Source organism: Lycorma delicatula, chromosome 10, assembly GCF_047948215.1.
Source record: "Lycorma delicatula isolate Av1 chromosome 10, ASM4794821v1, whole genome shotgun sequence".
NCBI lineage: Eukaryota > Metazoa > Arthropoda > Insecta > Hemiptera > Fulgoridae > Lycorma > Lycorma delicatula.
In genome coordinates, this window is record NC_134464.1 from 45,162,328 (window position 1) to 45,185,661 (window position 23,334).

The 23,334-nt window shown below is 30.4% G+C and overlaps 1 protein-coding gene across 1 annotated transcript in view; it reads left to right on the plus strand.

Moving 5' to 3' along the window:
- LOC142330848 (uncharacterized) overlaps positions 1–23,334 on the plus strand; it is a 224,095-nt gene that overhangs the window by 53,221 nt on the left and 147,540 nt on the right. Inside the window, exon 2 of the mRNA XM_075376314.1 lies at positions 17,492–17,560. Coding sequence (XP_075232429.1) covers positions 17,553–17,560 — 8 coding nt within the window. The 5' untranslated portion in view covers positions 17,492–17,552. The remainder of the gene's footprint in view (positions 1–17,491; positions 17,561–23,334) is intronic.

Below are 23,334 nucleotides of genomic sequence, written 5' to 3' on the forward strand. Positions count from 1 at the left end.
GAAATTTTTTCTATGTAAGTAATGAAATTACATTAGATTAGTTAATGCTGACCGTCGTTGATAGTATCGCCACACCCGCGCGAATTAAATAAGGTATGTGCGCGCGCTATAGTTAGAATCATTGAATTAAATATCCAAAAAATATATTTAAATAAAATGATGCCGTGCATCAGAAACAGCTCACACTAGTAGGAATTTCTTGGAACGCAGCTTTAACCCCGCGTGACGGGAAAGTCCTACAATTGTGTTGTCAGAGTTTTTTTTTAATTTGTTGTGTAATAACATAATGGTAGAGTTCTGTGTCAATTTTAAATGATTGTTGATAATTACAGATTTATTAGTCTATTAATTGCAAATTAATTGAATTTATTGTGGTTGAATGATTATAGGATATTATAATTAACAAGGCAGGCCACTCAAAAATGTTTATTGCTTATTATTTTGTCACCTTACCTTGGCATTCAGTTGTATTATGATGAGATAATGTTGTAATCTTTCTTTTTATAATAAATCCTACGGTTAGAATAATAAAAATTTTATTAATGTTACAGATCGTTAATATTTTCTCTTTTTATTTAATCAGTATAATTTATGTATATATCAATATACGTAATTTGCTTTTTTTTAAATATTATTTATTCGTTTTATATTAATAGTTTCTTTTTTTTAATAAACTTCTTTAAAAAAAAATTAATATAATTTTGAATGTTTTCTTTGCCTTTAAAAAAAATCAGTGATACAAATAAATCAAATTAAAAAGAAAATTATACATATAAAGATATTATTAATTAGGAACCACGTTATACCAGTAAAGTAGAGTAAACCCTTTCGAGCGCTTTCGACTATTTAGTCCGTCATCAGCATTATAAAATAATTGGAACTGCTATGTAATTAAACTTTAGCTGTATAAAAGATTATACTGTAGCGTACAAGGTGCTTGCCAAATTTAAGGGACTGATTCAGGTTTTAAAAATAAACAAAACGTTCACGTAGATAAATGCTTATCTCTAAATGTTAATATTTAAACATAATTATCGAATTATGTTTTATTAAATAAATTTTAAGCCTTTTATTGTGAACAAAATTACATTTGTTCAAATTCTATGGATCGCAAATATTTTGCAGTGACAATTTTGTGCTTATTCTCTTATTTCTAATAACAGAAATTAGGGAAGTGGTGAAATAGAGGGGGTTACGTGTTTCACCTGTGGGGTGTATGTTCACGATTTTCTTTGTATCTTCCAGCTATCGACTTGGTTCTTCACAGAATTATTTGTTATGCTTTCTCGAAGATTTTGAGCCATAAATGTCATAAACTTTAAAAAATTTTAATTCTATTTTTTTTACTCTTTGTTTCGTAACTTTTTATTTCATTTACGTCAGGGATTATAAAAATCTTTTTATTTTACACTTATTAATTCAATTAATGAAGGAAATGGTTACAGGCAATCGTTGAAACTAATACATATATTTATGGAGCTACTGATGATTAAAACATTTTAATTCCCACCAATTTGGGATTTACAAAATAAACTTTTTAAATTTGTTTACTTTATGGAAGATGTTAGGTTCATAGATATCGCCGGTCTCCGTGGCGTGAGTGGTAGCGTCTCGGTCTTTCAACCGGAGACCCCTGGGTTCGAATCCCGGTCAGGCATGGCATTTTTCACACACACTACAAAAACACTAAAAGAATTGCTTGACTGCAGACCCAGATGTTAAAAACAAACAAAATTAAAGTTTATTAAAATATCTCAGTCTGTTCTTAAGATGTACAATTTTATTTTAAAAAACAAAATGGTGGACACGGGAAAAATTGCCAGTCAAGACAATTGTAACAAGAATATTTTTTTTTAATTTTATTTTGATGCCCTGAATCGTCTCCCATAAATTTTGGAAAAACCTCTTGGGACATTCTATATAAGTAAAAGTATATTATTCGGGTCAAATTTTGTATGTCGGGTTTTATTTTTCAGTTTTGACGTTTCACGACTTTCCTTAACCAAAAGACACGATTGTATCACTGAAAAATTCAAGAAAGATGTGTACATATATATATAATATCCTGACTGACTGATTCATCAACGCCTAGCAAAATCTATTGAAGATAAATTGATGAAAATTTGTTGTACACATGCTCTTCATACTGCGTAAGTGTACAGTAAGAAAGGATTTTTTTTTTAATTCCGAGTTAAAAGAGTTAAAATGGAGTAACAATAAAATTTACTATTTTTTTGTTTTTTTTTTTTGTTTAATTTTTCAGTAACAAACGAAGATATCAACTGATTTTTGTTGGTGTACTTTTCATGTAAATATCTAAAAACAAATTTCTAGATTTTTCGAAATTCAACATAGGAAAGGGTGAAAAAAGGTAAAAAATTTGAACAATGGTTTCAGATTTTCCCCTTTTCCACCAATAAAAAGCGAGATATTCACTAGATTGGGGCTTACAAATACTATTCAGATAAATTCCTAAAAACCATATCCGGGATTTTTAAATTTGATTTTAAGGAGTGCGACGTTATAATGCGCGGCAGCTCAACCAAAACTGCCACTGCTGATGTTACTGTATATTCCACGCGACTAGCTGGTCTGTCTCCGGTTACAGGAATAAAAACATAAAGTAAAAATAATTAAAGAAAAAAAAAAAGGAACGAAGTAGGGTCAACTGATAATAGTGGTGTTTGTCGAGTAACGCTAAGCATCGAGCAAAATACATTTTTATCCTTACGAAGTACGGGAAACCAGGTATAACTAATATTGTTAAGATGTAGGCCGATTGTATTGTAACCCACATTCTTAAATTATTCAAAGCTAAGGCCTGACCAGATTGTTGCTGTAAAGAAATTATAATACAATGATAGTTTTTATAAACTGAAAAGGTTTTAAATTCTAATTATTACTCTTTTCATAAGCATAGTTTAGTTATAATACATTATAATGTATCATTGACAGGTAAATTGTCAGCACTGTGATAAATGGTTATTGTTAATATTGTTTCTCTGTAATAAACTTATGTTAAATATCAATTCCTATAATTATCAAATTAAATAATCTAATTTTTTTTGCATATTCTCATATTTTTTTAATCTAAGAATATCATTCTGTATTAGAAAACTAATTCACATTCTATGAACTGCTACATCTTAATTAGATCAGACATTTCAATCATTTGCTAAAAATATCAGATAGGTTGTAAGGGGGATTTTCTTGAAATAATTAATCACATCGCAGAAGATGTAGTAGGGCAATATCTCTGAATACAATTAAATGCTAGCATACAAATAAATCTTATATTTATTTACTAATACGGACTAATATTATTGATTTATTAATTAACACACAGGGACATTTCGGTAAATACAGAAACAGTAAATCAAAAGCTTCTATTTAAAAAAAAAATAAATCACTCTGAAATGTCATAGGGTTTCTACTCAATGCCAGTTATTTTTACACGGATTTGAATACTAGATCGTGGATACCGGTGTTCTTTGGTGGTTGGGTTTCAATTAACCACACATCTTAGGAATGGTCGAACTGAGAATGTACAAGACTACACTTCATTTACACTCATACATATCATCCTCATTCATCCTCTGAAGAATTATCTAAACGGTAGTTACCGGAGGCTAAACAGGAAAAAGAAAGAAAGAAAGAAAGAAAGAAAGAAAGGGTTTCTACTCAAAATAAACGTGATAACGAATTTGACAGTATATTACTAAATTTTTAATCTAAAAGAAAAAATCCCACTAGATGGGGCTGGAGTTGAGATATTTGGAAAAATTTCATTTATGGTCCCATTTGACTGATATTCAGAAGATATATATTAGAGATTTTTTGAAAAAACTATACTCGCTAGGTGGCGCCGGTGTCGCGATATTTGCGAAGCATACAAATATACAAACAGACTTTTTTCTTTTATATATATATAGAAACCAATGTTCGTATATGTGTCGGCTATAGACTAAACAACTACTGGACTGATTTACTCGCGGGAAAAGGAAGAAAGGGAAAAACGAAAAAAGGGAAATTGGGAAAAATGGATAAAGGGAAAAGAATAAAAAAGCGAAAAAGGGAAAATGGGGAAAATGGAGCAATAGGAAAAGGAAGAAAAGAAAAAAAAGAAAAAAATTGAAGAGGGTTAAAGAGAAAAAGGGAGAAAATAAATAGGAGAAACGGGGAAGAATGGGAAAGGGAAGGGGGAAATGGAGAAGCAGGGGAAAGGGGAAAAGAAAAGGGTTAAATTTAGTGAATTCCGTAATGTTCAGTTTTGTAATGTTTTATCAAACTATTAGTTGGGTTCATTTAATCTATATATTATATTCAAATCTAGCAATAGCAAAGCATTGGCGGGTCTGCAAGTATATATATAAAAATGAATGTTTGTTTGTTTGTTTGTCCCGTATTCGTTCCTATATCATTCATCCGATTGTGATGAAACTTTGATGAGTTGTGCACACGCCCGTGAAGGTTTACGAATTAGTTTGGACCCGCTAGGTGGCGCTAGGGTCGAGATATTTCGGAAAATTGTATTTATGGTCCGATTTGGCACATATTCAAAATATATATAAGTAACGTGAAAAAAAATATTTTTGCAAAAAATGTACCCGCTAGATGGCGCTGGGGTCAAGATATTTCGAAAATTGTATTTATGGTCCGATTTGGCTCATATTCAGAATGTATATTAGTTACATGAAAAGAATTATTTTTGCGAAAAAGGGAAACAGGAAGAAAGGGAAAAGGGTAGAAAAGAAGAATGATGAAATGAAAAAGGGAAAGGTTAAATTTTGTGAAATCCGGTAATGCTCAGTTTTTTAATGTTTTATCAACCTTTCATTTATGTTCATTTAATCTATTTATATACTCTAATCAAGCAATGTCGAAGCATTGCCGAGTCAGCTAGTATTTATATAATTATATAAAATAACTTATCTTGTGTGATTAATAATTATCGCCTAGTAAAACCTAATGACGATAAATTGATGGTAATTTGTTTACACGTTTTTCTTACGTTGTAAGTGCATACTACGAAAATATATATTGAAATTCCTAGTTTAAATGGTTAAAATTTGCGTAACAATATTGTTTAATATTTTTTTAATAAATATTAACAAATAAAGATATCAAATAAAGATATCGGTAACAAATAAAGATATCAATTTGATTTTAGATGTGTGTAATCTTTATATAGATACCTAAAAATGATTTCTAGAATTTTAAAATTCGACGTTGTAAAGAATGAAGAAAGGGAAAAAAAATTCGAACAATGTTTATTCATAATTAGTAACAATTATTTGTATTATTGCTATACGATTGCGGACCATCGAATATGTTCAAAAAAAGCTTAATTATGAACAAGATTAAAGAACATAACTATAGAAAGTAGGTATGTTAATAGATATGATTATGATAAAACTCAACTAAAACAATTACGTATAAATATAAATCTTCTTGACAAAATGTTAAGATTATCCATACTAGCAATCTACAATCGTGACCATTAGATTATGCTTTATCTTTATTTTGTTGTATCTTCATGTAAATAAACCGAACATATGGAAGTACAGACTAGTCATGTTGAAAATGATTTATTCCTAGTAACACACAATAGATGAATATATGCACGTTATCTGTGCTGCAACTGAATCAGCCGTGTACTGTACGAGTAGAAGTTATTTATTATTTTTATCTTTGAATAACTGTATTTATATATTTAACTTACTTTATTTTTATATTATTATGTTGCTTACTTTCATTACTTGTCTTGGTCAATTAAAGCTGGATAACATTTCATATTATTAATTTTATATACATGAACAAGTAGATACATTATGTCCGAAGAAGCTCTACCCCCGGAACGTGAGTGTTCATCATTCCCAAGTGAGTGTTGTCTTTTACTCATTTTTTTTTTTTTTTTTTGATTAATTATCCTGATATTTTCTTATAGCCCCTTCCCTTTAACAGAATTAATATACTATGATTTTCTATCCACCATTTATAAAAATTAGGTTTGTAATTAATCTCTTTCTCTAGTACTAATTGAAATTAATCTATATGCCCATTAGAAATGTTAGTTACTTAATAGAGAATGTAAATAAAAACCCTTTCAGTATTACGGAATAATTAATTATGGTTATCCAAATAGAGATTTTAAAAAAAATTCTATGATACACTCTCAAAAACAAACAAGACGGTGGTATTTGATGGGTCCCGGCCATTGCGGCATCCTCGGGAACGAACAGGCTGATGAGGCTGCCAAGAAAGCGGAAACAAATGGCCTCCGATTAGAATTAACATGAGATAGTGACTTCATGAAGACAATCCGTGTCAATCTATACTCAGTGGAATAAGTTCCGGCTTCTAAGTCTTCTCATGGCCGTACATGACATCCGGGAGAACGAGTTTTAAAAACATTTCATTTCAAACAACAGAAGAGACCAAGTCATTCTAACTCGGCTGATAATTGGACACACGAAGGTAACCCACGCCCATCTATTTTTTTTCCAGTTCAACCTCCAGAAATAACCGACAGGTATTACTTCAAAGGATGAATGAGGATGATATGTATGAGTGATGATATGTATGAGTGAAGTGTAGTCTCGTACAGTCTCAGGTCGATCACTTCTGAGGTGTGTGGTTAATTGAAACCCAACCACCAAAGAACATCGGTATCCACGATTTAGTATTCAAATTTGTATAAAATTAACTACCTTTACTAGGATCTGAACATTGGAACTCTCGACTTCGAAATAAGCTGATTTGTGAAGAGGCCTTCATCACTTGACCAACCCGGTGCGTTACACCCATCTACTTGGTCCTCTGAATAACTGCGAGGCGTGCAATTTAAAATGGTCTGTAAAACGCTTACTCTTAGCCTGCTCAATGTTCGGGTCTATTCGACAACAATTATACCTAATTCAGATGTGAAGTTTTTACTCAACCAGAAGAAGTACATCAAAAAAATGTTTCGGTTTCTCTCTGATTATCGGATGAAGAACTTAATTTACCGGTTTTGCTCGCTTGAGATCCCTTATGGAATCCTGCATGCGCAGAGAAAATAGTCTAGTAGTGATATTTTAATATTTATTGCATGCCGGCCTACGTGGGGCATGTGGTACTGTCTCGGCCTTTCATCCGGAGGTCCCGGGTTCAAATCCGGGTCAGGCATGGCATTATTACACACGCTACAAATCATTCATCTCATTCTCTGAAGCAATACATAACGGTGGTCCCGGAGGAAAAAAAAATTATTACACATTTGTTGCTCATGTTGCAGTTTGTTATCCAATATTTGGTATTTATTGTTTAATTATTTACGATCGCTTAGTTTTTTTGAAGTCGCTAATGACTATTATCGTTGACTATAAATAAACGGTGAAAAAAAGTGTCTTTTGATAGGATTTCTTCGACTTAAAGAATTACCTTCCAATTTTTCAAGGAATTTGAAGACCTTCGTATCAATGAGCATGGGATTTGAATTTTTTAATATGTAGACGTGTAGGTAATTATTATTTTATAATCTTTAAAAAGAAATTAATAAAATTTATGTAATATTTCCTTTAATGTAAATTCTCTTACAATATACGCAATAAGTTGATTAATTTATATTAAGTTCATTCAAATTTAAAAATATCATTTTGATTTCTGATATAAAATTGTTATAACATTATTTTTAAATACTAGGAAATTTTAATATTTAATATTAATATCTTGAAAATAAAATTACAATAATGACGATAATAAAATAGGATTTTTTCTAAATTCTTAGAAAATTATTATTTACAACACTGATGACCTTAATTTAAACAGGATATGCCGGAAGAAAAATTTAATATATTTTAGCGGGAAGGAACGTTCGTACGAGAATTGGCTGATTCAGAGTTACCATTTCGTTAAATTAAATTTATTTTGAATTTAAACAATGATATATTTAAATTATAGCTACATATATTTGTTTTAACTAAGTCATTGTTATTTTTTTTCTGTAGAGTTAATTTTTGTAATACACAGTATTATAATACAGAGTGATTCAAGAAACGGGAAATTTTGAAAATTAAATATACTTATGTAAAAATGATATTATATAAATTTATTTGTTTAAATTGAAGAAATAATGATGCTGTTTATGAATATATAAACAAATTTATTTTTTGAAGAACATATCTTGCAGGTGAGGTCTACTTCTGCGTAGACATTTCTGTAGTTTAGTTGTGAAACTCTGTACGGTTCGATGCAACATTTCAAAAGGCATTTCAGCAATTACAAATAAAATTACTTCGGACCAAAACGATTTCAAACATTTACCTGTATCACTGTATTTTATATATATACTAGTGTTCTCCCGTCGTGGCTTCGCTCGTGATATCAATGCGGCTTCACCCTCAATGTCGTTTTAATATCAACTTATTTATTTATAAATGCAAGTTTATTTAATCAACAATATTGTTTTCAGATTTTTATTAAATCCCCGTCGCTACATTTAATGAAAATTTGGCATTTATTTTTTTCTTTACTAAAATGAATAAGCTGCTGCATGAACTTACTCTACAGTAAGCCACATCAACGTTTTCATAAGAGAATTTGTTCTGTCTTAAGTCATTGCCTGCCAAATTCAACTATCGTCCATGAGGCTTGTTAATCGTCATTTTTAGTATCCTCATCGCTGCTTCGCTCGTGCTATATAATTACTTGCGTATCCCGTCATGGCCAGGGAATATTTAGCCGGTCATTGCTCGCTTCGCTCGTCCTTCCGTCTAGCTAGAGAACTTTGCCCCTTAAATCCCGCTCTTTTACGGTACTTATGCTTGCGAGAATAACAATAAATAAAAATTAAAGCCTATTTAATTTATAAAAAATTTCAGGGTATTGTAATTTATTAGAGGAAGAATTTGGTCAGTATAAGACCCGAACATTTGAGTGATCTATGAATGTAGGTTTCAAAGTAGTTTGCCATCCTATAAATAGTAGTTGTAACTGGTTACCTGTTCTTTGTATGGGTAAAAATCTAATTTTCCCGGTTTTTAGCGATACCTGATAAATACCACGAGAAGATGACCGTACTTCGTTTCTCATTTAAAAAAAAAAAATTAGTTTCTTTTACTTAATGTTTTTTGTCAGTTAACCAGAGACAGCTGCAGTAGTCGCGTCGCACATACGTTTAGTAATAGTGGCTGTGTTGATTGAACCGCCTCACCTTCCACCGTCGCATTTCTTAAAAACTTGAAATTAATAAAACCCGATAACAGTTTTTAGACATCATTCTGAAGAGTATTTGCAAGCCTCAATTTAGTGAATATCTCGTTTAGTAGGAAATGGGTAAAATTTGTAATTATTGTTCAAGTATTTTTTACATTTCTTCACTCCTTTTCAAGGTCGAATCTTAAAATATCATGAAATTTGTTTTTAGATATTTACAAGAAAATTATGCACTCCAAAATCAAGTTAATATTTTCATTTGTTACCGAGAAATTAAAAAAATAATAAATTTCATTGTTACTCAGTTTTAATCCTTTAAACACGGAGTTCCAAAAATTCTTTTTTAGTGTGCACTTCCCCCTAAAAAAAAAATGTTAGGAAATTTCCATTAATTTATCTTCAGTAGTTTTTTCTGGGCGTTGATGAATCAGTCAGTTAGGATAAGTTGCTTCATAGGTACAGATATATATATATTACTACCAAATTTGTTTTTTTTTATAGTAATATAAATAAAAAAAGTTTATCTTATAATGACAGAAATATGTAAAATTATTTTTTTTTAAATACACATATATCCAACCGTAAAAATTAAATTCACGATAGTTAGAACAATAAAGGTCAAGATACAAATATATATCAGTACGGTGTATCATATTCACCAGTTAAAAACCACACCACCACCGTTTATTCTAGACACGTAGATTTTTGTTTAAAATCAATCTTGAATTTTCCTGTTTAGTTTTTACATCTGGGTTTATAGACTCCAGTTTTTATTTGTATTTAATTTTTATATTTAATTTTTTAAATTGTTTTATTACATGGCTGCCCAAAAGGAGTGTAATGTATTTAGGGTGTATATATTTGTATGAATGTATGTTTGTTCCACTGTAACTGATTAAGACATATGACCCGGTGTTGGAATCCTTATGTTACCGGGAGTGTCATAGAAGCTATTATAGCTAGGCCCTCCGGGCGGGTTGCACTCGTGGGCGGCGTCTCGGAATGGGATTATTAGGTGTCCAAAATTGATCACCTCTTGTGTAAAATTTTTTTTTTTTTGGATGATGAAAATTGATATAATGAATTTAACTCTAGAAATTGATCTAACGAATTGGGATTTTCCGCTAGTGATCGGTACATACCAGTGCTAAGCTAACGGGACGGACACATACACAGACCTACATGCAAATGCTCTTTCGTAGGGCAGGATGTAACAGTGGAGATTTCCCGGTTGAAGCACAAAACTTTAATGTACTGAATTAATGAACTGTGAACTGTGCGCCTCTATCACTATGTGAGTTGTGTTTGAACAGAATGATTCGAATCAATCGAATGAACAATGTAACAAAAATAATAGAATTGATTTTAAAAATCTTTAAAAATCTTTAAAATTTTAAAATTTCTGTTTAATAATAATGGGCTTCGCTTTGTGACTGCATGTGAGGCTACAATGGTGAGGTGATGAGAGCATCTGATGCAACGCTAGACCAATCGTCACCATCAACTGGTTTGAAATGGGGTGCCCTGGGTCGCTGTTCTGGGAGGTGCAATGGGGTTCTCTTATAATATCTCTGCAAATAATAGTCCGATTTTAAAAATTCAATCAGGGTATTTGTTAGTAGGTTGAAGATTAACCTTCGCATGCATCAGGTACACTCTCAATCTAACATAATTATTACACGGACTGTCTAAAAAGGAATGCAATGTGTTTAGGGTGTATGTATGTATGTATGTTTGCATGTATGTTTGTTTCACCGTTGCCGTTCAATGGCTGAACCGATTTAGATGTATTATCCCGCGTTGGAAAATCCTTATGTTACCAGGAATGTTGTAGCCTGTAGCCTATATAATAAATGTGTGTGTGTGTATATATATATATATATATATATATATATATATATATATATATATATATATAGATGTTTAAATAAATGTAAAAAAATTGAAAAATAACAATTATACTATTTACAAACATTATATACAAAATTGTCACCTGCACGCCTTTTAATTATCTTATATTAAAGAGCAATGTTTGTCAGCATTGTTTTTTTTTTGGCAGTTGTTTTTTAATTTTTTTATCTCTTGTTTACAATTTATTCTTTTAAGTGTTTTATTTTACCTGTTAATTTTTAAATAAAAAAAAATTCATAAAATAATAAAAATAAAATTTTTAAGTACTTCTAAGTTACTAAATATTATCCTGCAGTAGTTTTGCATAAGGTAAGTCAGTTTATATCAACTTTTATCGTAAGAATATTTAAAAAAAGTTTATTAAAGTAGGTCATATTGTACTTACGTATATAATTTTATCAGTTCATTAACCAAGAAAACATACTTTTTCTAAACATGTACTACTTTAAGCTATTTATACCTTGCTAATATGTACGCCATAAATAGAAATATGACTTTTTTTTAATAAATAAACAAAATTGAAAATGAAATAAAATGTGTTTTATTTCATAACTATGCGATATTGTTATATAATTAAATAGAACATTTATGAGAATTTTTTATTGTACTAATTAAATAAATAAATTACTAGTTAACAAAGAAAAAATTAATTTCGGCACGTCGGAAGGTGGAGGTAGATTTCACCGGTGCTAAGTAGGGCATAAAAAATATTTTCACCTTAAAGTTAAGAAGTTTAAGAGAGCATTAAAAGATTTAAATGGCAGAAAGGCTCCTGCAATAGACGGAATACCTGTAGAATTACTGCGCAGTGCAGGTGAGGAAGCGATTGATAGATTATACAAACTGGTGTGTAATATTTATGAAAATGGGGAATTTCCATCATACTTCAAAAAAAGTCTTATAGTTATGATACCAAAGAAAGCAGGGGCAGATAAATGTGAAGAATACAGAACAATTAGTTTAACTAGTCATGCATCAAAAATCTTAACTAGAATTTTATACAGAAGAATTGAGAGGAGAGTGGAAGAAGTGTTAGGAGAAGACCAATTTGGTTTCAGGAAAAGTATAGGGACAAGGGAAGCAATTTTAGGGCTCAGATTAATAGTAGAAGGAAGATTAAAGAAAAACAAACCAACATACTTGGCGTTTATAGACCTAGAAAAGGCTTTCGATAACGTAGACTGGAATAAAATGTTCAGCATTTTAAAAAAATTAGGGTTCAAATACAGAGATAGAAGAACAATTGCTAACATGTACAGGAACCAAACAGCAACAATAACAATTGAAGAACATAAGAAAGAAAGGGAACCTAATAAGAAAGGGAGTCCGACAAGGATGTTCCCTATCGCCGTTACTTTTTAATCTTTACATGGAACTAGCAGTTAATGATGTTAAAGAACAATTTAGATTCGGAGTAACAGTACAAGGTGAAAAGATAAAGATGCTACGATTTGCTGATGATATAGTAATTCTAGCCGAGAGTAAAAAGGATTTAGAAGAAACAATGAACGGCATAGATGAAGTCCTACGCAAGAACTATCGCATGAAAATAAACAAGAACAAAACAAAAGTAATGAAATGTAGTAGAAATAACAAAGATGGACCACTGAATGTGAAAATAGGAGGAGAAAAGATTATGGAGGTAGAAGAATTTTGTTATTTGGGAAGTAAAATTACTAAAGATGGACGAAGCAGGAGCGATATAAAATGCCGAATAGCACAAGCTAAACGAGCCTTCAGTAAGAAATATAATTTGTTTACATCAAAAATGAATTTAAATGTCAGGAAAAGATTTTTGAAAGTGTATGTTTGGAGTGTCGCTTTATATGGAAGTGAAACTTGGACAATCGGAGTATCTGAGAAGAAAAGATTAGAAGCTTTTGAAATGCGGTGTTATAGGGGAATGTTAAAAATCAGATGGGTGGATAAAGTGACAAATGAAGAGGTATTGCGGCAAATAGATGAAGAAAGTAGCATTTGGAAAAATATAGTTAAAAGAAGAGACAGACTTATAGGTCACATATTAAGGCATACTGGAATAGTCGCTTTAATATTGGAAGGACAGGTAGAAGGGAAAAATTGTGTAGGCAGGCCACGTTTGGAGTATGTAAAACAAATTGTTGGGGATGTAGGATGTAGAGGGTATACTAAAATGAAACGACTAGCACTAGATAGGGAATCTTGGAGAGCTGCATCAAACCAGTCAAATGACTGAAGACAAAAAAAAAAAAAAACAAAAGTTAAGAAAAACATCAAATTTACTCAATACCACAATGGTTGCATGTAAAAAAATGTTTCACTTGTTTAGCGTACAAGTCCATCTTATTACAATTCCAGCAACATATTGGTCATCCATTGCCGTAAGGGTTGGTCATATCAAAATTTGTTTCATTTAAAATTTTTAGGTAATGTTTAGAGGACTAAAGATCACTTTAAACCTATTAAGGGAGGTATGATTTTTTTGCCTGCAAAATCCCATTTTTCCAACCTCTGGGCCAATGGTTGGTGTTATCAAAAAACTTCACTAACTAAATTCTTATCCAAGTTCTTATCTTAGAAAGAAAAATGGGTTAAAAAAATTCAAAAATCAATTTTAACCCAAAAAATCTGAAATGAAACTCAAAAAAATCTAGAAATTGATTTTTAGATATTCATAATCAATCAGTTCAAATCCAGTTCGTACAGTGATGGACACTCACAGTTCACAATTCATTAAAGTTTGTGCTTCAACCGGCAATCCTCCACTACTCTTTTCGAATAGAAATATATACAAAATCTTTCTCAGTTATACCAAGAAACATTGGTAAAAATTTGGTAGCGACAGGTCGGGTGGTTTTTTTGTTTATCCCGAACAAACAAACGCCCTCTTCCTCTTTATATAATAGTGTGTATATATATATATATATATGTATAATGTTCGTCTTGTTTAAATTCTACGAGTTATGAATTTTTAAACGGGAAAATTTTTCCCGATTTTTCTTTGTTGGAAAATTGTTGAAAAGTTATTTATCGATTAGACTTTGAATTAATTTAATTTTTAAAAAAATCAAAATAGGTTTGAATATGAAAAATTATTTATAAATTCTTTCCATTAAAAAAATAAATATATTTATTTTGAAATCATAATTGATGATTATGTGAAATAAATATCGTTTCCATATGTATTACATAATGAAAATTTTATATCTATTTTAATTTTATTAATTTTAACGCATATACTTTTATGTTATGTTTATAAGATAAGTATAGCGATCATAATCTATATATATATGTATATTCATATATGTATTTTATATTAATATATATTTTATCTATTGAAATTATTGTTTATTATTTTTAAAATGTTTGTTAGTAAAATCTAGGTACCACTTGCTTTAGGGGTATAATAATCTACTGTAAGCTATGACTTGTTTGGTGCCGTGGTATGCTGATGATAAGCAATTAAAAACTTAGTTGAGTCTTTGTTATTGATGTTTAATAACGATAACATCACTTGTAGTGATTCTCACCAGTATTCAGTTCAGTAAAAGAAAGTATTTCATTCTGTATTATCTTGTTACTCTGTGTGGTACGATAGAGTTTTATAGATCTTTATTTTTATTTTTATGTTTAGCCTCCGGAATCACCGAAAAGTTATACTTCAGAAGATGAATGTGGATGATATGTTTGAAGTGTAGTCTTGTACAGTCTTAGGTCGTCCATCCTGATATTGAGCTTAATTGAAACCCAACCACCAAAGAACACCGGTATCCACGATCTAGTATGCAAATTTTATTGTAGGAGTAATTCATTTTATAATAGTTTTATTCAGAAATATTTTCATTAATTTTAATTATACCCTGTATTTTTTATGCCTAGTGAAAGAACAATTTTTATTATTATAAAGATACACTAAATTGATGGTAAACATGTTAGCTTTAAAAATACTCAAAAGCATGAGAAAACTATGGAAAAGTTGAATGATTTTACTAAAACTGCTATCAGAAAAAGGTTCATTCATATTTCAATAACTAGCTTCCTAACTTGAAAAAAAAAAAAAATAAATGCCTTGATTACCGATTTTGAACTACCGAATTTTTTTAGAAGTACATACATTACATCATGTTTAAAAACCAATGAATTTTCGTTTCATGTCCAGAAAAAAATAATTCTTTGTTGAGTGAACGTGAAGATATTATTTCATGGCATAGGCAATATGTAAGAGAGAAATTAAGTGGTTTCATGAACAGGGTACGAATAAGTTAATAGAATCCGTCATAATAATGAGAATGCGCGGCCACCGATTTGTTCTATTGGTGAACTCGTCGTCGCAAATCAGCTGATTTCAAAGTTCAGAGTTTTAAGGTTCAAATCCTATTAATAAAGACAGTTACTTTTATAACCTAGGTATATATGGATACCGTGTTATTTGATGATTGGGTTTCAATAAACCACATATTTCAGGAATGATTGACCTGAGACTGTACAAGATTATACTTCATTCACATTCATACATATCAACCTCATTCATCATCGATTAGCGATTGAATATTGGAATTTAGGATTTAGGACTGTGGTAACATCTAGTTGTGCACCTCCTCTTTTGATTGCAATCGACTGGACCAAAAGTGTCCAAAAAAGCTCAAAACCTAAAAACTTTGGATTTTAGACTTTTTATTAACTGCAGTAAAAAGCCTTCATTGAGAAATTTTCATCGATACATCATAAGTGGTATTTATTTTCACTGGTTCCAGAGTTATAGCCCAATAAAAGTTTAATTAATGAAATATTTTTTTAACAAAAAAAAGGAAAAAAAATAAATTTAATACAAAGTACACGTAATTTAAGAGGCGTACAAGGATGTCATGTGGTGTCCACATCAGATTTTTATTTTATCTGCTATTGGCGTAGAGTCGATCAATGATGGTACGGGCGGCTGCGCGCAGCGCACGAACGATTCATTCGTTCGAACGATTTGTACTTCTTGATATAAACGATTTATCTAAAACTATATTTGTTTTTTTGGGGATAAAGAAAGAAAAAACTGGAGTTAGACCTGTGTTAAGAAATCACAACTCGAGAAGCAGCTAGAAATGTTCAGGATTTTGAAACTTTTCGTTGTAAAGTTTTTGTTGTTATTACAGTGAAGGTTATTTCGTTACAACTGGCAAAAACGTTTAACAAAATCATGTTTTATGAAACATAAATCATGGATATGGTAAAAAAGGCTTTTCTTCTGTTTAAAATCCTGCCCTTTTTCCTGTGTTCTATAAATATATAAAGGCTTTTATTTTAGCCTCTATTGAAGAAAGTGTTAGAGAAAACTTTACTTAAACAAATTTGTTAAGTCAAGCAGTAGTTTGCTACTTTTTTTAAAGAATTATTATTATTATTTTTATAATTTAACTAAAATCATTAAATAATCACAAAGTATGAAAATATTTTATTTATACGTTTTAGTTAAAACTAACAATTTTTATTTCATACTATAAAAGAAGTTAAGTATTAAAAACATATTTAATTTTTTTATTGAATAAAACATAAGTATTTTTCAAATGATGAATACTTATTTTACCTTTTTACTTCCTTGTATCGTACAAGGAAGTATTGTAGTCGCGAAAAATTTCGGTTTTCAGATTTCAACGGAAATATCCATTTTGACCATCCCTGAATCCATTTTGACTAGTTTCAGCGTGACGTCTTTACGAACGTATGTATCTCGCATAACTTAAAAACGACTAACCGTGGATGTTGAAATTTTGGATTTAGGACTATTATAACAACTAGTTGTGCACCTTCTCTTTTGATTGTAAACGACTGAACCAAAAGTTTCCAAAAAAACCCAAAATCAAAAGAAAATTTGATTTTTAATTTTTTCTTAACTGCAGTAATAAGCTTTCATTGAGAGATTTTCAAAGATATATCATCATCATAAGTGGTATTTATTTTCATTGGTTCTAGAGTTACAGCCAAATAAAATTTTAATTAATGAAATATTTTTCTTTCAAGGGGAAGGCACATCGGTTTGAATCAGACTTGATTTCCTTTTTTTAAACTTTTTTTTTTTAATTTACCTATATTGATTTATTAATTATTATTAACCTCTGATTGTAAGAAAAAATTTACGATGAATAATAATAATAATAATAATAAAGAAATGTGAAAAAATATCAGAGGTTATTAATGAAATAAAATTTTATGTATTTTAATTTTAAAAAAAATGTATAATGTAATTTAGTAGGAGTGTACAGGAAGTCATATGGTGTCCACATCAGCTTTTTTCAAATAGATTAATGCTATTCATATTATTAGAGTTATTTAAGTCATTACATGATTTATTATAAACTAATAGAATATCTATTTCTGTTTAAGAAATAATTACGATTATTATTATTTTATGTTACAGATATAAATGGATATTTCGTAATCATAATTTTAATGAGAAAAGTTTAAATATACTTCTGTTAATGGAATGGTAAGACAGTTTTTTAATTTTTAAATAAATAATATTTTTGTAGTGTCACTACTTTAACTTATCACAGTAGATTTAAAGGAATTTACAGAATAAAAATTTATTTTTATTTATATTACAAGATTTATATTTAAGATAATAATCATTATTATGTAGGTAGATCCATGTTCATTTAAATAGATTTTATGGTTTCAAGGTTGTTTCATTTTATCGTAACAAAAATCTTAATTTTTAACACACATTCATTAATTTTATTATTTTTTTATTATAATAATTAATATGAATAGTTTATTTTAACGATACGACTGTGAGACACAGAAGTTGGAAATTATATTGAATAAAGATGAATTTACAAAAACGAAATACAGTGCATATTAGCAACCTAGATCAAGCATCTCGATACAGTAAACGGCCTTTAATACTCTAAATATTTATGTAAGTGTTTATTAGGAGGGAAGAAATCAACACTTTGTGTAATAACTTTTTAATTTACTACGTAATAAATATGAACTAATGAAGAATTAGAATAATTTAATCGAGTTAATAGCGATGTGATTTGAAATTCAAATGACTGGAATATTAAAAACATAAATAAATTTCAAGTTTACTCATTTTTTTTTATTTTTTAATTTATACTTTTAAGTTGGAGATAATTACAAAGTCTCTAAGGTATAAATCTGCAAAGTTTTATTAAAATATCTTCAATAGTTTTTGCGTGATGCGCGCATGGGGACGACCACAGTTATTTTATTATATATATATTATGATATTGTATATATATATTATGATGTCCAACTTAAATTATCATGATATTTCCAATGGGGATTAAGATAATAAAGATATTAATGAAATAATGATATGAAATAATTCTTTTATTTCATTATATTTCTATTACCATAGTAACAGAAAAAAATCTCTGAGTTCGGATGTTTATTTTTTTATATAATTATTATTATTGCAATTAGCTTTAAATTAGCACCTTTTTTCTTTTTTTTTGTTTCCGATGAGTCTGAGTAACCCCATTTACGGGCGAAGTAGAGTGTCGTACTCGCTAACAGGTTCCATTAAGAGAGCGTATGTGTGCCTCACCAATCCTCTCCTATCGGGGTCGGGTTCACAATTAACCATTGCATGTCCCTGGTAGGTGCCTTTTGGCAGGAGGAATCTAGAATCTCCGTGCTAAATTAACACATTTAGCGAACTTTTTATGCGTTTTGATTGTTTTTATTTTGGCTGCCGATATTGATTGTTAAAATTAAAAAAATATGCCTTCAAGAAAGAGAAGTTAGTTTCTTATTATTCAAACTCTACTCTAAGAATGAAAGTATTTAGGTCCTCTGAAATAGCTGACATGCGTGATTTTCGACTAGCTGCTGACCGAGAGCGTTACGCCCAGACTGAAGCTACAATAAATCTACTCGAGTTGCAGTTAAATTCCTCACGAGTTCATACTGATCTTATTGTACAGTTACCATGGTTACATCAGGACAGAAATAGCTTTAGCTATAATGTACAGATTAAATACTCCGATCTTGGAGATACTGGTACAATGACAGAACTGTATTCGTATTATCATGCCCAGAAATGGAAAGAGGAACCAAAAGGCTCCGTCTCCGTTTTAATTTGCTCATTTAGTCTTTAACCAATCTCACATTTTGTAATTAAGTTTACAAATATACAGCAAGAAAATAAAATGGTTACTATGGAAATCGATGATTATTGAAAACAGTTATTTTCGAATATATTTGGAAACGTTTACATTGAAACGTTTTACTCCGTACCCTTTAAAACTATCGAAATGCCACCGAAGAAAAGAAAGATATTCATCAGATAACTTTTGTAGCCAATAAAAGCCATCCATGCGTCGGAAACACCTGAAGAACGGGAGCTTCGTCTACAGCAGGAGCGTATCAAAACTTCAACGCCAAGTACGAGGAAAACGTTGAAGGAAAGAATGGTTCTCAGGCTTTAATTTTTATCAGTATTATGCTCGCTACCATCAGAATTACGACACAGCAGGGGTTTACGGGGCAAAGCACTCTGGCTAGACGGGAAGGGCGGGCGATGCGAGCCTGAGTACTATAAAGATTTGTAAAAATAAACAGAAGTGTTTAATAGAAAGGAAGAAATCAACACTGTGTGTAATCATTTTTTAACTTATATAGGATGACCGGAACAAAGGTATCCATAAGTAACTTAATCGACAGAAAATATATCCAAGGTTTGTTCTGTATACTCCAAAGGTACGTATATACTGGTACTGTAGTATATACTGGTGGTAGGTACTGTATACTCCAGCGGAATACGTATACGCAGGGAAGCCAACTTACAATGCAGTTGTAGTCCCTTTAATTATATATTACTTTTTAGGTGGTTTCAGTATCCCAAATTCAACAATTCTGTCTGTTAACTTTCCTGCAGTTATGAAAGTTTCCCTCATTACTAAATAACACCGTATTAAGGTTATTAGAATTGTTTTCGACACAGTGTATTACCTCTGCAGTAAGCTAATATCGTAGGTGGTTACACTGGCAATGACGCCCATCCTTGCGGACAAACTAATGTCTGATGGGGAGTCCGAATTGGGTGGGTGGCCTGTCGACTGGTGCGGCGTATATCCGATGACCTTCGCTACAGGTGTTGGAATCCACAGGGCCAAGTTCTGTTCTGGTGCAGACAAAAGCGGCCACTGTTTTACATGTGGTAAGGCTGGCCATTTACGCAAGGACTGCAAGCAGGATCGTAGATGCTTATCCTGCAAGTCACGTGGTCATACACTCGGGGATCGGGGATGTAAGATGGCTCCATTGGCAACTAAAATTGCTTCTTTGTAAGAATATCATGGTATCTCTGAGGGAAGCTCCATCCGGGATGGGTGGGAGGTTTCGGTCTCCCGCTTACAATGATCGGGTGGGACTCCCTTGCAGTACCATTGGGTGGAAAGACCTAGTCCCGGTGGAGGGATCCTTTGGGATCCCCTCATTAGAGAAATGACGCCTAAAAGACAGAGTCGCGGCTATCTGGCGGGAACTTTGTTCTCGACGAAGTAGTTTGAGGCACGGCACCCCTAAGAACTGAGTTTATGTTTAGTTGCGGGTCTGGCTTTGGAGGCGGAGAAAAAAAGAAGAAAAACCATATCGTAGGGGGGCAATAATTTATTTTATTATGATGAAGAAGTTGTATCTTTTAGGTTCGCAAACGGGAGCCACTTATGAATAATCTCGTGAATAGTGGAATGCGGAATTTGCACTTCGTAACTAGCCCGTCTAATTGACTTTCTAGAACTGGAAGTGAATGCATTGCCTACACGATCCACCGCCTCCTCACTAATTGAAACTTTTCGAAGATTTCCAGTTTTTGAAACTAAGCTTCCACTCTCTCTTAAAGTTGTATCCCACTGACGAATAGACTTGGATGTAGGAGGATCGATTCAGTTCCGTTGGAAACGCGTAACTGATTGAAACTCCACTTACCGAAGCACATACTGAACCTTCTGCTATGGGTTCAACTTCTCAACTGACTACTGCTTATAAGCAGTTTTTCTCAATCTTTATAATTTTTTTATGGAGTCAAAGAATTTTTTGTTAAGAATATTATGTTAAGGTTATATATTTCAAACGTTTTTAAGATATTTAATCGTTATTATTTATTTTTAGTTGTGTACTATAGTATGTTTTAACTTTAAGTACTTTTGTATGTCCTTTGAAAGGTATGCTATATAACCTACCAGTTTGTCCTATGAAAAAACTGCTGGGATTTTTTAAAATGATCATATTAAACTTAGTTGTGCTTTTTTATTATTATAAAGTATTTTTAAGTTTAGGTTTTTTTTAAAATTTTATTACATGTTTTAGATATAATTTATTTGCGATGACGTAATAATTTTCATATAAAACAGAAATTTTGTTTAATAATATTTAAATTTTTTATAAGTGTTTAGATATTATCATTGCTTTTGTTTTTATATTACAACATCTCTATGAGTATTGAATTGCAATCATTTCATAATAAATTAAAATTTGAGGTTGAGTCACTGGGGTGTAATTGAGAGAAAGTAGAAGAAGCGCTTTTGTGTTAACATTAACTTCAGCATTAATTTTTTATATGCAGTGATAAATAAATATGTCTATTTTAAGACAATCTTTAAATGTTAATTCTCCTAAAAAAAAAATATTCCCTGTATTTTCCGCATGATTAATTGATCTAGATGTCTCTATATGAAAGGAAAACTTTCCTTCTTCTTTTAAAGTTTCCATTAATCATATTTGTATATTCATTTTTCTTCATTATTTTATGCAATACATTCTACTTCTATATTCTATACAATATATCGAAGCCACAATTGTTTCCATTTTGTTATTCTGTCATTTCCTTACTAATAAATGATCAAATGTTTTAATCCTTTCCTTCTGTTTGTTTTATTTTTTATTGCTTTTCGTAGGTATTTTATCCATAATTTTTCAATAGTCATTCATCCGTTTTGTTTTTAATATAGTATTCTTTATAATATGGAATATTTTAACTAAGCATTTCAGGAATTTCTGATTCAAGAGTAGTACTGCTCTATTTTATTTTTTTGTTTTGCTATTTTTAATTTTGGATATGATTTAAGTATAAACACACATAATACCATTTATTTCCTATTCCTACACATAAAATTAATTCGATTATATTAATTATGGTATTCAATGAATCATGATTTCAAAAAATAGGTTAATAATTTTTATTAGAAATGGTTAAAAATGGATCATTTGCGATTTATTTTTGACAAAATTTTATCATTTTGATTTTCTATTTTGTTTTTTGATGAAATTTAATTATTTAATGAAATTATTATTTTCATTTTCATGATAAAGTATATATATATATATATATATATATATATATATATATATGTTCTACCCTACTAAACGGAATTTATATGAGTGTCTGACTGTGTGTGCGTTTCTCTTAGTTTAGCACCGGAATGTACCGATCGCTAGCGGTATATCCCGATTCGTTAGTACATGTTGCGTGGTGGTCTGGTTTATACTTGTTATATTTTTATATATCTATATATCGCATATATTTGCGAAATATATATTAATAATATGTTTTTTTTATTTATACGATTGTTTTTATTCATAATATCTATTATTTATGTTGAGACTCAGGTTTCATTTGCTCCTTTTTTATCTGTAAAAATAAGAATGTTTCCCCTTTTTTTCTTACTCTATAAATTTTCACTCTTTATAATTTCATACTTTTTTGTTACTCTTATTAAATGAATTTATTTAATGCTCTATTAATAATCAGTCTTGAAAGAATTATAAAATTAATTTTACTACCGTAATTCATTCATTCAATATCGTAGCAAATCTTAAAACATAACTACTTTCGATATAAATAAATCATTAATGAAAATACTATCGATTATCCATTTAGAATCGTATATGGTTTTCTTTTAGCCTTGTAGTTACAATTAAACATACGTATAGGCAAAACACGTAGATCAAATCAAACAATAAAGGTAAAAATTAGTAAAACACAATAATAATCAAAATTAGAAAATTTTGAATCCTACATATCCTTCTTAGCGATTTATTGATTTTGAAGCCAACTTCTCTTTTGTCATTGTGTCAAGGAATGTTAGTTTCGTATTACGATAATTTGTTTCATAAATTGATTATAATATATAAATAATAAATTAATTAAATTTGTATTTAAGTTTCCAGCTCTCGTATTGAGCGAATTTACCTATGGATATTATGGAAATGTTGAGAGTGTACAATTTTTAA